The 13501-nt window shown below is 41.4% G+C and overlaps 1 protein-coding gene across 2 annotated transcripts; it reads left to right on the forward strand.

Moving 5' to 3' along the window:
• The first annotated feature begins 6539 nt into the window (after positions 1–6539).
• serpinc1 (serpin peptidase inhibitor, clade C (antithrombin), member 1) lies at positions 6540–12148 on the forward strand. 2 transcript variants are annotated; one of them, XM_035776384.2, is made up of 8 exons: positions 6605–6700; positions 7662–7715; positions 8419–8788; positions 10051–10266; positions 10763–10900; positions 11036–11254; positions 11419–11658; positions 11876–12148. In XM_035776384.2, exons 3-8 carry the CDS (start codon positions 8420–8422, stop codon positions 12050–12052), a joined length of 1359 nt encoding a protein of 452 aa, XP_035632277.1. In that variant the 5' UTR covers positions 6605–6700; positions 7662–7715; position 8419; the 3' UTR covers positions 12053–12148. The 2 variants fall into 2 exon arrangements, with proteins under 2 accessions (XP_035632266.1, XP_035632277.1); XM_035776373.2 differs by lacking the exon at positions 7662–7715 and having other exon boundaries at positions 6540–6700.
• The last annotated feature ends 1353 nt before the right edge of the window (positions 12149–13501 follow it).

Below are 13501 nucleotides of genomic sequence, written 5' to 3' on the forward strand. Positions count from 1 at the left end.
ATTTTGCAGGTTTTCCTACTTACAAAGCATGTAGAGGTCTGTAATTTTTATCATAGGTACACTTCAACTGAGAGGCGGAATCTAAAACAAAAATCCAGAAAATCACATTGTATGATTTAAGTAATTAATTAGCATTGTATTGCATGACATAAGTATTTGATCACCTACCAACCAGTAAGAATTCCAGCTCTCACAGACCTGTTAGATTTTCTAAGAGAAGCCCTCCTGTTCTCCACTCATTACCTGTATTAACTGCGCCTGTTTGAACTCGTTACTTGTAGAAAAGACACCTGTCCACACACTCAATCTCTCCACAATGGCCAATACCAGAAAGCTGTGTAAGGACATCAGGGATAAAATTGTAGACCTGCACAAGGATGGGATGGGCTACAGGACAATAGGCAAGCAGCTTGGTGAGAAGGCAACAACTGTTGGCGCAATTATTAGAAAATGTAAGAAGTTCGAGATGATGGTCAATCACCCTCGGTCTGGGGCTCCATGCAAGATCTCACCTTGTGGGGCATCAATGATCATGAGGAAGGTGAGGGATCACCCCGGAACTACATGGCAGGACCTGGTCAATGACCTGAAGAGAGCTGGGACCACAGTCTCAAAGAAAACCATTAGTAACATACTGCGCCATCATGGATTAAAATCCTGCAGCGCACGCAAGGTCCCTCTGCTCAAGCCAGTGCATGTCCAGGCCCGTCTGAAGTTTGCCAATGACCATCTGGATGATCCAGAGGAGGAATGGGAGAAGGTCATGTGGTCTGATGAGACAAAAATAGAGCTTTTTGGTCTAAACTCCACTTGCTGTGTTTGGAGGAAGAAGAAGGATGAGTACAACCCCAGAACACTATCCCAACCGTGAAGCATGGAGTTGGAAACATCCTTCTTTGGGGATGCTTTTCTGCAAAGGGGACAGGATGACTGCACCGTATTGAGGGGAGGATGGATGGGGCCATGTATCGCGAGATCTTGGCCAACAACAACCTTCCCTCAGTAAGAGCATTGAAGATGGGTCGTGGCTGAGTCTTCCAGCATGACAACGACCCGAAATACACAGCCAGGGCAACTAAGGAGTGGCTCCGTAAGCATCTCAATGTCCTGGAGTAGCCTAGTCTCCAGACCTGAACCCAATAGAAAATCTTTGGAGGGAGCTGAAAGTCCGTATTGCCCAGCGACAGCCCCGAAACCTGAAGGATCTGGAGAAGGTCTGTATGGAGGAGTGGGCCAAAATCCCTGCTGCAGTGTGTGCAAACCTGGTCAAGAACTACAGGAAACGTATGATCTCTGTAATTGCAAACAAAGGTTTCTGTACCAAATATTAATGATGTATCAAATACTTATGTCCTGCAATAAAATGCTAATTAATTACTTAAAAATCGTACATGATTTTTGTTTTAGATTCAGTCTCTCACAGTTGAAGTGTACCTACGATAAAAATTACAGACCTCTACATGCTTTGTATGTAGGAAACACTGCCAATTTTGCAGGTTATCAAATACTTGTTCTCCCCACTGTATATCAGCAAAAAAAGAAACGTCCCTTTTTCAGGACCCTGTCTTTCAAAGATAATTTGTAAAAATCCATATAACTTCACAGATATTCATTGTAAAGGGTTTAAACACTGTTTCCCATGCTTGTTCAATGAACCATAAACAATTGATGAACCTGTGGAATGTTTGTTAACAGCTTACAGATGGTAGGCAATTAAGTTCACAGTTAGGAAAACTTAGGACACTAAAGAGTCCTTTCTTCTGACTCTGGAAAAACACCAAAAGAAAGATGCCCAGGGTCCCTGCTCATCTGCGTGAACATGCCTACGGCTTGCTGCAAGGAGGCATGAGGACTGCAGATGTGGCCAGGGCAATAAATTGCAATTTCCGTACTGGGAGATGCCTAAGACAGGGAGACAGGACGGACAGCTGATCGTCCTCGCAGTGGCAGACAATGTGTTACAACACCTGCACAGAATCGGTACATCCGAACATCACACCTGCGGGACAGGTACAGGATGGCAACAACTGCCCGAGTTACACCAGGAACGCACAATCCCTCTCAGCTCAGACTGTCCACAATAGGCTGGACTGAGGGCTTCTAGGTCTGTTGTAAGGCAGGTTGTCACCAGACATCACTGGCAACAACGTTGCCTATGGGCACAAACCCACCGTCGCTGGACCAGACATGCCTGGGAAAATTTGCTCTTCACTGACGAGTCACGGTTTTATCTCACCAAGGGTGATGGTCAGATTCGCATTTATCGTCAAAGGAATGAGTGTTACACCGAGGCCTGTACTCTCGAGTGGGATTGATTTGGAGGTGGAGGGTCTGGGGCGGTGTGTCACAACATCATCCGACTGAGCTTGTTGTCATTGCAGGCAATCAACGCTGTGCGTTATAGGGAAGACATCCTCCTCCCTCATGTGGTAGGTACCCTTCCTGCAGGCTCATCCTGACATGACCCTCCAGCATGACAATGCCACCAGCCATACTGCTCGTTCTGTGCGTGATTTCCTGCAAGACAGGAATGTCAGTTCTGCTATGGCCAGCGAAGAGCCAGGATCTCAATTCCAGTCCATGAGGAGATGCAGCTGGTGGCTACACCAGATACTGAGTGTTACTTTTGATTTTGACCCCCACCACTTTGTTCAGGGACACATTCAATTTCTGTTAGTCACATGTCTGAGTTGTTGCATCTTATTTTCATACAAATATTTATACATGTTAAGTTTGAAAATAAATGTAGTTGACAGCGAGAGGACATTTTTTTTGATGAGTTTATATAGGGATAGAACCATTTCAGCAGATTTTGCTACGAAGAGACAAACATTAGATCATTTGTTTTGGTACTGTCCATATGTAGCTGGTTTTTGGTTGCAGGTTCAGGAATGGCTGAAGAATTACAACATTCACATGGAGCTAACTCTGCAGATAGCAGTGCTGGGTGATTTGAAAAGTAATAATCTAATATTTTAGCAACTTTTCTTTAATTGACAATCTGTAGAAACTGAGAATAGAAAAGTTATGAATTTTTGTGAAACATCACAGCTGAAAAATATGGCAAATGGAAATCAAAACTGGATGGTGTTAAGAGATAAGACGGGTTGAGTGGAGCTGAAGGGTGGGACTAAAAACAACAAGATAACTCATGTCAAATGTACTGTGTCCGTAAAATGTATATACAATAGGTTCAGAACTTTTGTGAAACAGCACAGTTAAAAAAATGTCAAATAGAAACTGTACAGTCTTCAGAGAATTACCTGGATTTCTGCATAAAATGTGATCGGATCTAAGTCACAACAAAAGACAAACACAGTCTTGAACAAATAACACACATTCTTGTATTTTACTTGTCTATGTTGAATACAGAATTTAAACATTCACAATGTAGGTTGGAAAAAGTATGTGAACCCCGAGGCTAATCACTTCTCCAAAAGCTTATTGGAGTCAGGAGTCAGCTAACCTGGAGTCCAATCAATGAGATGAGATTGGAGGTGTTGGTTAAAGCTGCCCAGTAGAGTCCTGGCCTCAATCCGATTGAGATGCTATGACATGACCTCGAGAGCGGTTCACACCTGACATTCCAAGAATATTGCTGAACTGAAACAGTATTGTAAATAGGAATGGTCCAAAATTCCTCCTGACCATTGTGCTGTTCTGATCCGCAACTACAGAAAACGTTTGGTTGAGGTTATTGCTGCCAAAGGAGGGTCAACCAGTTATTAAATCCAAGGGTTCACATACTTTCCCCACCCTGCACTGTGAATATTTACACAGTGTGTTCAATGAAGACATGAAAACGTATAATTGTGTGTGTTATTAGTTTAAGCAGACTGTATTGTTTTGACTTACATGAAGATCCGATCAAATTTTATGGCCAATTTATGCAGAAATCCAGGTAATTCCAAAGGGTTCAAATACTTTCTTGCAACTGTAGATGGGAGGGGTTGAGGGTAGTTGAAGGATGAAAAAAATAAAATAAGGAAAGACAACTATTGTAGAATACATTGTGTCCGTAAAATGTATATATACAGTGCATTCGGGAAAGTATACAGACCCCTTTTTCCACATTTTGTTACATTACAGCCTTACTCTAAAATGGATTAAATAAAACATCATCAGTCTACACACAATACCCCATAATGAAAGCGAAAACAGGTTTTTATACATTTTTGCAAATGTATTAAGTGTAAAAATATCTTGTTTACATACACTACCAGTCAACAGTTTAAGAACACCTACTCATTCAAGGGGTTTTCTTTATTTTTACTATTTTCTACATTGCAGAATAATGAAGACATCAAAATAACACATATGGAATCATGTAGTAACCAAAAAAGTGTTAAATCAAAATATAATTTATATTTGAGATTCTTTGTGCAAAGTGGTCATCAAGGCAATCTTGGCATTCTCTCAACCAGCTTCATGAGGTAGTCACTTGGAATGCATTTCAATTAACAGGTGTGCCTTCTTAAAAGTTAATTTGTGGAATTTATTTCCTTCTTAATGCGTTTGGGTCAATCAGTTGAGTTGTGACAAGTTAGGTGTTTTACACAGAAGTAAGCCCTATTTGGTGAAAGACCAAGTCCATATTATGGCAAGAACAGCTCAAATAAGCAAAGAGAAATGACAGTCAGAAATGACATAATTACTTTAAGACATGTAGGTCAGTCAATATGGAACATTTCAAGAACTTTGAAAGGTTCTTCAATTGCAGTCACAAAAAACATCAAGCTCTGTGATGAAACTGACTCTCATGAGGACCGCCACTGGAATGGAAGACCCAGAGTTACCTCTGCTGCAGAAGTTAAGTTCATTAGAGTTACCAGCCTCAGAAATTGCAGCCCAAATAAATGCTACACAGATTTTAACAGACACATCTCAACATCAACTGTTCAGAGGAGACTGTGTGAATCAGGCCTTCATGGTTGATTTGCTGCAAAGAAGCCACTACTAAAATACACCAATAATAAGAAGAGACTTGCTTGTGCCAAGAAACACGAGCAATGGACATTAGACCAGTGAAAATGTGTAATTTGGTCTGGTGTCCAAATTTGAGATTTTTGGATCCAACCGCCGTGTCTTTGTGAGACGCGGTGTGGGTGAATGGATTATCTCCGCCTGTGTATTTCCCACCGTAAAGCATGGAGGAGGTGTTATGGTGTGGGGGTGCTTTGCTGGTGACACTGTCAGTGATTTATTTAGAATTCAAGGTACACTTAACCTGCATGGCTACAACAGAATTCTGCAGAGATACGCCAAGCCATCTGGTTTGGGCTTAGTGGGACTATCATTTGTTTTTCAACAGGACAATGACCCTAAACCCACCTCCAGGCTGTGTAAGGGCTATTTTACCAAGAAGGAGAGTGATGGAGTGCTGCATCAGATGCCCTGGCCTCCACAATCCCCTGACCTCAACCAAATTAAGATGGTTTGGGATGAGTCAGACCGCAGAGTGAAGGAAAAGCAGCCAACAAGTGCTCAGCATATGTGGGAAATCCTTCAAGACTGTTGGAAAAGCATTCCAGGTGAAGCTGGTTGAGAGAATGCCAAGAGTGTGCAAAGCTGTCAGAGGCAAAGGGTGGCTACTTTGAAGAATCTCAAATCTAAAATATATTTTCATTTGTTTAACACTTTTTGGTTCCTACATGATTCCATACATGTTATTTCATAGTTTTGATATGTTTGCTATTATTCTGCAATGTAGAAAATAGTACAAAATAAAGAAAAACCCTTGAATGAGTAGGTGTCCAAACTTTTGACTGGTACTGTGTATTTACAATGTATTTAATGGGAGATTGGAAATGATGCAGATAATTACATTGATGGAAGCTACAATCTGCAATATTAAAGCTGATCAAAAATAATGCTGTTAATGTGATGTAGAGCAACATCTTTCTCTTAAATGTACTAACTTTAAGCATCAGCTATCTGAGCAGCAGCTGTACACAGCCCATCTGTAAATAGCCCATCCAACTACCTACCTCATCCCCATATTGTTTTATTAACTTTTTTTGCACACCAGTATTTCTTCTTGCACATCGGCATCTGCACATTATCACCCCAGTGTTAATTTGCTAGATTGTAATTACTTCGCTACTATTGGCCTATTTATTGCCTTACCTCCTTACTCCATTTGCACACGCTGTATATAGATTGTTCTATTGTGTTATTGACTGTACTTTTGTTTATTCCATGTGTAACTCTGTTGTTTTTTGTCGCACTGCTTTGCTTTTTCTTGGCCAGGTCGCAGTTGTAAATGAGAACTCGTTCTCAACTGGCCTACCTGGTTAAATGAAGGTGAAATAAATCAATAAAAATCCTTCTCATTATCAATATTGCACCATGTATGTGGTATTTCTGTACAGTTGTACAAATGAGCCTGTACTTATTTATTCTTCACTGTGACCATTCTCTGTGTATTGGCATGATGCATTATTGTATTATTTCATATAAACAAATACTATTAAAGATGTGTTTAGAACATTGGATCAATCAACATGTGGGACCGACTCAACTGAATCGGATCAATACTTCAAAGTCAAAACTTCAAAGTTTGAGCTGAGTAAATCTTCCTTTCTCCAGCCCCCCACTTGCGCTACAGGACACTGACCCCTATGAGGGACTCATGAGCTCAACTCGCCGCCGATACTTAGGTTCCACACACACAGTCATTTACAAGGAAAAGAGACCTCAGGTAAGGCATTGTCAATTCATAATATTGTTACATAGGGTTTAGTTTGGTTGAAAGAGGCGATGCTATGTTCAAAGATGGCACGTATTTAGCAACAGGTATTTGTCAATGGCTCGCTGAATAAACAGACGGGTAAATTCAAAGCTTCTCAACAGAAATGGTTGTTCTATTGTTAAGTCTTCGCACTTAAAACATAATATTTTCTTTTAGCATTGTGTGGTTCCTAGTTGCTATTTCAATCCCTTTCATATCCAGTGGGATTCAAAGTTATTGACACCCTTGATAAAGATGATCAATAATGACTGTATTACATCATTCAAATATTGAGCTATGTTCTATCCTAAAATAATTGGCAAATTATTTTATACTGATACAATTGCGCCGGGAAAGATTGTGTGTCACAAGTAATACTTTTCTTTCTCTAAAAGCTAGGGGTCAAAATTGACACCCCTAAAGGTTCATATGAAGTAGTCAAAGGTTTTGTATTTGGTCCCATATTCCTAGCACCCAATGACTACATCAAGCTTGTGACTCTACAAACTTGTTGGATGCATTTGCAGTTCATTTTGGTTGTGTTTCTGATTATTTTGTGCCCAAATGAAATGGTAAATAATGTATTTTCATTTTGCAGTCACATTAATTGTAAATACGAATAGAATATGTTTATAAAAATGTGGATGCTACCATGATTAAGTATCATCCTGAATGAATCATGAATAATGAGTGAGAAAGTTACAGATTACCAATAACGAGAGGTTAGCATGTACAGTATTAGTATAAAATAATATCATTTAAAAAATGTTAGCATACAATATAGCTAAGTATTTAAATTATTTTATTGCTTATATTAATCAAGGGTGTCAATCATTTTGGACCCCACTGTACATACTTAGATGGCCACTCTTGAGTTATGAATTCCATTAAAGTAGAGGTTTTACTTGCATCCAATGTTGTTTTTTTACAGGTGCTGAATAAAACGACTAACTAATTTAAAGAAAAAAAAGGTGCTTCTAATAAGGTGATAACATAACATACCCTAAGCTTTATTCAAATACCACGTATTCGGAGAGCAAACTGAGTGGAAACTCTTTAAAATTATGAATTTCCCCATTGAGATAGCCCCGGTGTGTGCTTTGTTATTTTTTTGTGTTTCCCTACATTACAACGACCTCCCACTAGGCAAAGAGACAGTTGAACTTTGGAAGTTACTTTGAGTGGTGTTATGTTGGTTAGAATGTGTGCTGTAGTGGCATCTGGTGACTTAAAAAAGTAAGGGAGGTAGGTTTTTTACATTACATTTAAGTCATTTAGCAGACGCTCTTATCCAGAGCGACTTACAAATTGGTGCATTCACCTTATGAAAGTTATTTTGAATATGTTCTACTTAAGCCAATGGTTTGGCTTAATGTAGGACATCCTAAAAAAAATGAGGACATCCCTCTCCTCCCTGAAGGAGCCTCCTCTGGTTTGTACCAGTATTTCAAGGTAGCTTAAAACAATAGATGTGTATACAGTACCATACTGCAGCCTATACCAACGCTAGTCCTTGTGAGCTGCAGTGTCTGCTAGTTTCCCCTTCCCCCGGTGCTTCATTGATCCTTACATGCCATCAGTTGGCCAGAGACAGATGGTTTCCCAAGTCTAAATTATCCTGTGACCAATGACCAAAGGGATTGAATAAACCTCATATAACCTGACCCAGACCCCTTTCTCTCCCTCAGGATGAGGTTGTCCGAGTTTGTGTGGATTCTGGGGCTGCTCCTCGCCTTACTATCAACCTCCCAGGCGTTCAAAGACTTCTGCCATGTCAAGCCCAAAGACGTGCCCCTGGAGCCCAAGTGTGTCTACCGCAGCCCCGATGATGAAGCCTTGACAGCGGATGCTAAACCAGAGAAAGTCCCTGAGAACACCAATCCCCGGGTGTGGGAGCTGTCCAAGGCGAACAGTCGCTTCGCCTTGTCCCTGTTCAAGCAGCTATCCCAGGGTAAACCCAGCGAGGCCAACATCTTCATGTCCCCTATCAGCATATCCACAGCCTTCGCCATGACCAAACTCGGCGCCTGCAACAACACGCTCAAACAGATTATGAACGTAAGAGGTCTGAAGCGAAATGTTGGTGTCTCGTGTGTTCGCACGTGGCAAGCTTTTTGTACATTCACTTCTGCCAAAACACTACACAGTTAGTCACTCACCCCTTTAGATAACTTGAAATAGTCGAACCAGGTCTAGTGTCTTGACGTTGCCTAGGATAGGTAGTGCTAGCCAATTAGCTTCAGTCGGCTGGTGTGCGACCGTGGAAAAATAGGCTATCCGACGTCAAACCCATTTCTGGGGCTAGTTAAGGACAATCAATAAATTACACAATGTAAATGGGACAATATTTTCACGTTGCACATCTTTTAGTTGTCTCATTAAATGCTTTCAATATTTGTATATGAATTTTGACAATATATATAGTTGATTTGAAGTTTGTAAGTCATTGAAATTTGGAGCTATTGTCCTTTTGAAATATTGTGTACAAATTTACCATGGGCATTAAGATCGGGTCGTGTGCAGCTGCACTCCAAATGGATGATTATTTGGGTGCTTCCAGCTGTGGGCGGGATTGAAATAAACCCAACCCATGGAAAACTGTTAAGGTACCCTTCATTCCATGACAAAATGAGAAGTTGGTTTTTAGGGGCAGTCACTCTTTAAATGGTCTTGGTAACCCGCATTAAAAGGCCAAAATACAGTGTACAAAACATTAAGAACACCTTCCTAATATTTTGTTGCACCTCCTTTTGGCTGGATGTGCTTTGAGTGGTCGACCATTCATAATACGAACGGGAAACTGTTGTGTGAAAAACCCAGCAGTGTTGCAGTTCTTGACACACTCAAACCTGTGTGCCCGGGACCTACTGCCATACCCCGTTCAAAGGCACTTAAATATTTTGTCTTGCCCATTCAGCCTCTGAATGGCACACATACAATCCATGTCTCAAGGCTTGAAAATCCGTCTTTAACCTGTCTCCTCCCTTCACTGATTGAAGTGGATTTAACAAGTGACCTCAATAAGGGATCATAGCTTTCACCTGGTCAGTCTATGTCATGGAAAGAGCAAGTGTTCCTACACTCCGTGTATAAAACCATCAAGATTGAGACTGTTACTATACATTTACAATTACATGCATGACCCACTCAGCATTTGTTTCATACACATTAGGCAGGAGGAACTTAGAAATGTGGGTTTGATGTCAGTTAATATGTTGACTCAGTCTGTCTTGCTCTTCTTCAATGATGTTTATTTATTTATAGCCACAACCAATAACAGCTCAGGCCTCCCAATGTCTGCTGTCTCAATCTCAATTCAGGTGTTTGAGTTTGACACGATCAAAGAGAAGACGTCGGACCAAGTGCATTTCTTCTTCGCCAAGCTAAACTGTCGCCTGTACCGCAAGAAAGACAAGACGACAGAGCTGATCTCAGCCAACCGTCTTTTCGGAGAAAAGTCTCTGGCATTCAGTGAGAATTACCAGAATATCAGTGAGCTGGTGTATGGCGCCAAACTCATGCCACTCAATTTCAAGGTCATTCCCTCTTGCATTTTTCATAGCCTACTGCTTAATTTGACCCTTTCACACATCACAAATTGCATGTGTTATTATGCACTCTTTAATAACAATTACTGTGTGTACAAGAGTTAATTAAGTCACTTGTTACTATTATGGACCAGAGTTGAGTAATCAATTAGAGAAGTGGTTCCTAACTCCAGTCCTCGAGTACCCCCAACAACACACATTGTTGTTGCCTCAGACAAATCTGATTCAACTCATTGAGGGCCTGATGATTAGTTGACAAGTTGAATCAGGTGTGCATGTCCAGGGGTACAATAAAAATGTGTACTGTTGGGGGTAGTCAAGGACCAGAGGTGGGAACAACTGAATTAGATGTACTGAGGTATTACTACATGTTATTTATCTGAAGTTACTGCAAAGTGTTGAGTAATTCAATTCCAGAGTTACCAAAGTAGTTCAAGGCATGTGACATGGTAGAAGTGCAATTCTGTGAACATGGGTCTTTCAGGAGAAGCCAGAGCTGTCCCGGGTGACCATCAACGATTGGATCTCAAACAAGACGGAAAAAAGGATTCAGAACACTTTGCCGGAGGGATCACTGAACTCCAACACTGTGCTGGTCCTGGTCAACACCATCTATTTCAAGGTGTGTTGAGTATATTTTTCTCACACATTTTGTGTTCTGCACTGCCTATGGATGGACAGGCCAAAACAAGTCTCATTTTGGCCACCACCCGTTGCCTTTCATTCAACTGTCGCCTTATTTTTTGCTGTCTCACAGGGTCAGTGGAAAAGCCAATTCGACAAAGACAAAGTCTTCAAGGCCGACTTCTACGTGAGTAAGTCCAAGACATGCCCAGTGTCCATGATGTACCAGGAGACCAAGTTTCGCTACGGCAGGTTCACTGAAGATAAGGTGCAGCTGCTGGAGCTGCCGTACCGCGGAGAGGGCATCACCATGGTGCTGATCCTACCACTGAAAGGAACACCCTTGTCTGAGGTGGGTCCCGGGTGCCTACTGTCGTCAGTTACTGTTCACTGACAATTATATTGTACTCCCAAGGTTATTCATGTTTTAGTAATTTGCTATTCATGACACATTTAGATAATTTCAACTCATCCTCCATACCACCAATCACACTGAACATCTGCTGTTGTTGTAAGGTGGAGGAGAACCTGGACTTGAAGAAGCTGACTGGCTGGCTGGATAACATGAGGGAGACCGCGGTGTCGGTGCATCTGCCACGCTTCCGCATCGAAGACAGCTTCAGTCTGAAGGAGCAACTTCAGGCCATGGGGCTCGAGGACCTCTTCAGCCCCAGGGATGCCAGCCTCTCAGGCATCCTGGAAGACGAGGCAAATAATCTGTACATTTCAGATGCATTCCATAAAGCATTCATAGAGGTATGTACAGGATCCATAAGAATCATATGAAATCCATTAGGATCATTACTTAAAGTAGCTGGGGGAAAAATGACTTGCTAACAGATCAAATGTGCATCAGGTGGGGCACTAGGCCTAACTGAACAATTAACTAGCATAAAATATAGTTGTTTAACTTAATTAAATCAATGATCATAAACTTTCAAAACTATTTTTAACAAATAAACAAATGTTGCAGGTGAATGAGGAAGGCAGTGAGGTGGTTGCTGCCACAGCTGTGGTGGCCATCGGCCGCTCCATCAACTTAAACCAGGAGGTGTTTATGGCCAACCGGCCCTTCCTCCTGCTCATCCGAGAGTCCACCATCAACACCATGGTGTTCACCGGCCGGGTGGCTGACCCCTGTGACCCCTGATCACACACACACCAACCTCGGATTTGTCATTCATGTCATGTAACAGCCAATTTCTGATCTCTGTATCAATGTAAAATAAACCAAATCGGATGGACAGTGGACCACTTTTTTTTTTTAAAGTGAGTACTTTTTTAAATGTAAATCTGTCAAATGAGTAATTGATTAAGTATCTGTAGATTGGTGAAAGGACCGTCCTTAAAATGACACTTTTAAACAAACACTCAAAAGGTATACATACAGTTAGAGGTCGACCGATTAATCTGAATGGCCGATTAATTAGGGCCGATTTCAAGTTTTCATAACAATCGGAAATCGGTCATTTTGGACGCAAATTTCTTTTTTTACACCTTTATTTAACTAGGCAAGTCAGTTAATAACACATTCCTATTTTCAATGATGGCTTAGGAACGGTGGGTTAACTGCCTTGTTCAGGGACAGAACAACAGATTTTTACCTTGTCAAGCACAGGGATTCAATCTTGCAACCTTACGGTTAACTAGTCCAACGCTCTAACCACCTGCCTCACGAGGAGCCCGCCTGTTACGCGAATGCAGTAAGAAGCCAAGGTAAGTTGCTAGCTAGCATTAAACTTAATCACTAGTTATAACTACACATGGTTAATGATATTACTAGTTTATCTAGCGTGTCCTGCGTTGCATATAATCGATGCAGTGCGCATTTGCGAAAAAAGGACTGTCGTTGCTCCAACGTGTACCTAACCATAAACACTAATGCCTTTCTTAAAATCAATACACAGAAGTATATATTTAGCTAAAAGAAATCCAGGTTAGCAGGCAATATTAACCAGGTGAAATTGTGTCACTTCACTTGCGTTCATTGCACGTAGAGTCAGGGTATATGCAACAGTTTCGGCCGCCTGGCTCATTGCGAACTAATTTTCCAGAATCTTACGTAATTATGACATAACATTGAAGGTTGTGCAATGTAACAGGAATATTTAGACAGATGGATGCCACCCGTTAGATAAAATACGGAACGGTTCCGTATTTCACTGGAAGAAAAAATGTTTTGTTTTCGAGATAGTTTCCAGATTCGACCATATTAATGAACTAAGGCTTGTATTTCTGTGTGTTAAGTCTATGATTTGATAGAGCAGTCTGACTGAGCGATGGTGGGCACCAGGCTCATAAGCATTCATTCAAACAGCACTTTCGTGCATTTTGCCAGCAGTTCTGCTGTTTATGAATTCAAGCCTATCAACTCCCGAGATTAGGCTGGTGTAAAGATGTGATGTGAAATGGCTAGCAAGTTAGCGGGGTGCGCGCTAATAGCGTTTCAAACGTCACTCGCTCTGAGACTTGGAGTAGTTGTTCCCCTTGCTCTGCATGGGTAACGCTGCTTCAAGGGTGGCTGTTGTCGATGTGTTCCTGGTTCGAGCACAGGTAGGAGCGAGGAGAGGGACGGAAGCTATTGTTACACTGGCAATAC

The sequence above is a fragment of the Oncorhynchus keta genome, chromosome 1 (genome assembly GCF_023373465.1).
Source record: "Oncorhynchus keta strain PuntledgeMale-10-30-2019 chromosome 1, Oket_V2, whole genome shotgun sequence".
NCBI lineage: Eukaryota > Metazoa > Chordata > Actinopteri > Salmoniformes > Salmonidae > Oncorhynchus > Oncorhynchus keta.

Excerpts from the sequence above, each read along its gene's own strand:
- serpinc1 (XM_035776373.2), top strand. The coding sequence starts at position 8,420 with ATGAGGTTGTCCGAGTTTGTGTGGATTCTGGGGCTGCTCCTCGCCTTA. Across the intron at positions 8,789-10,050 it reads CGCTCAAACAGATTATGAAC|GTGTTTGAGTTTGACACGAT; the intron begins GTAAGAGGTCTG and ends ATCTCAATTCAG. Across the intron at positions 10,267-10,762 it reads TCATGCCACTCAATTTCAAG|GAGAAGCCAGAGCTGTCCCG; the intron begins GTCATTCCCTCT and ends TGGGTCTTTCAG.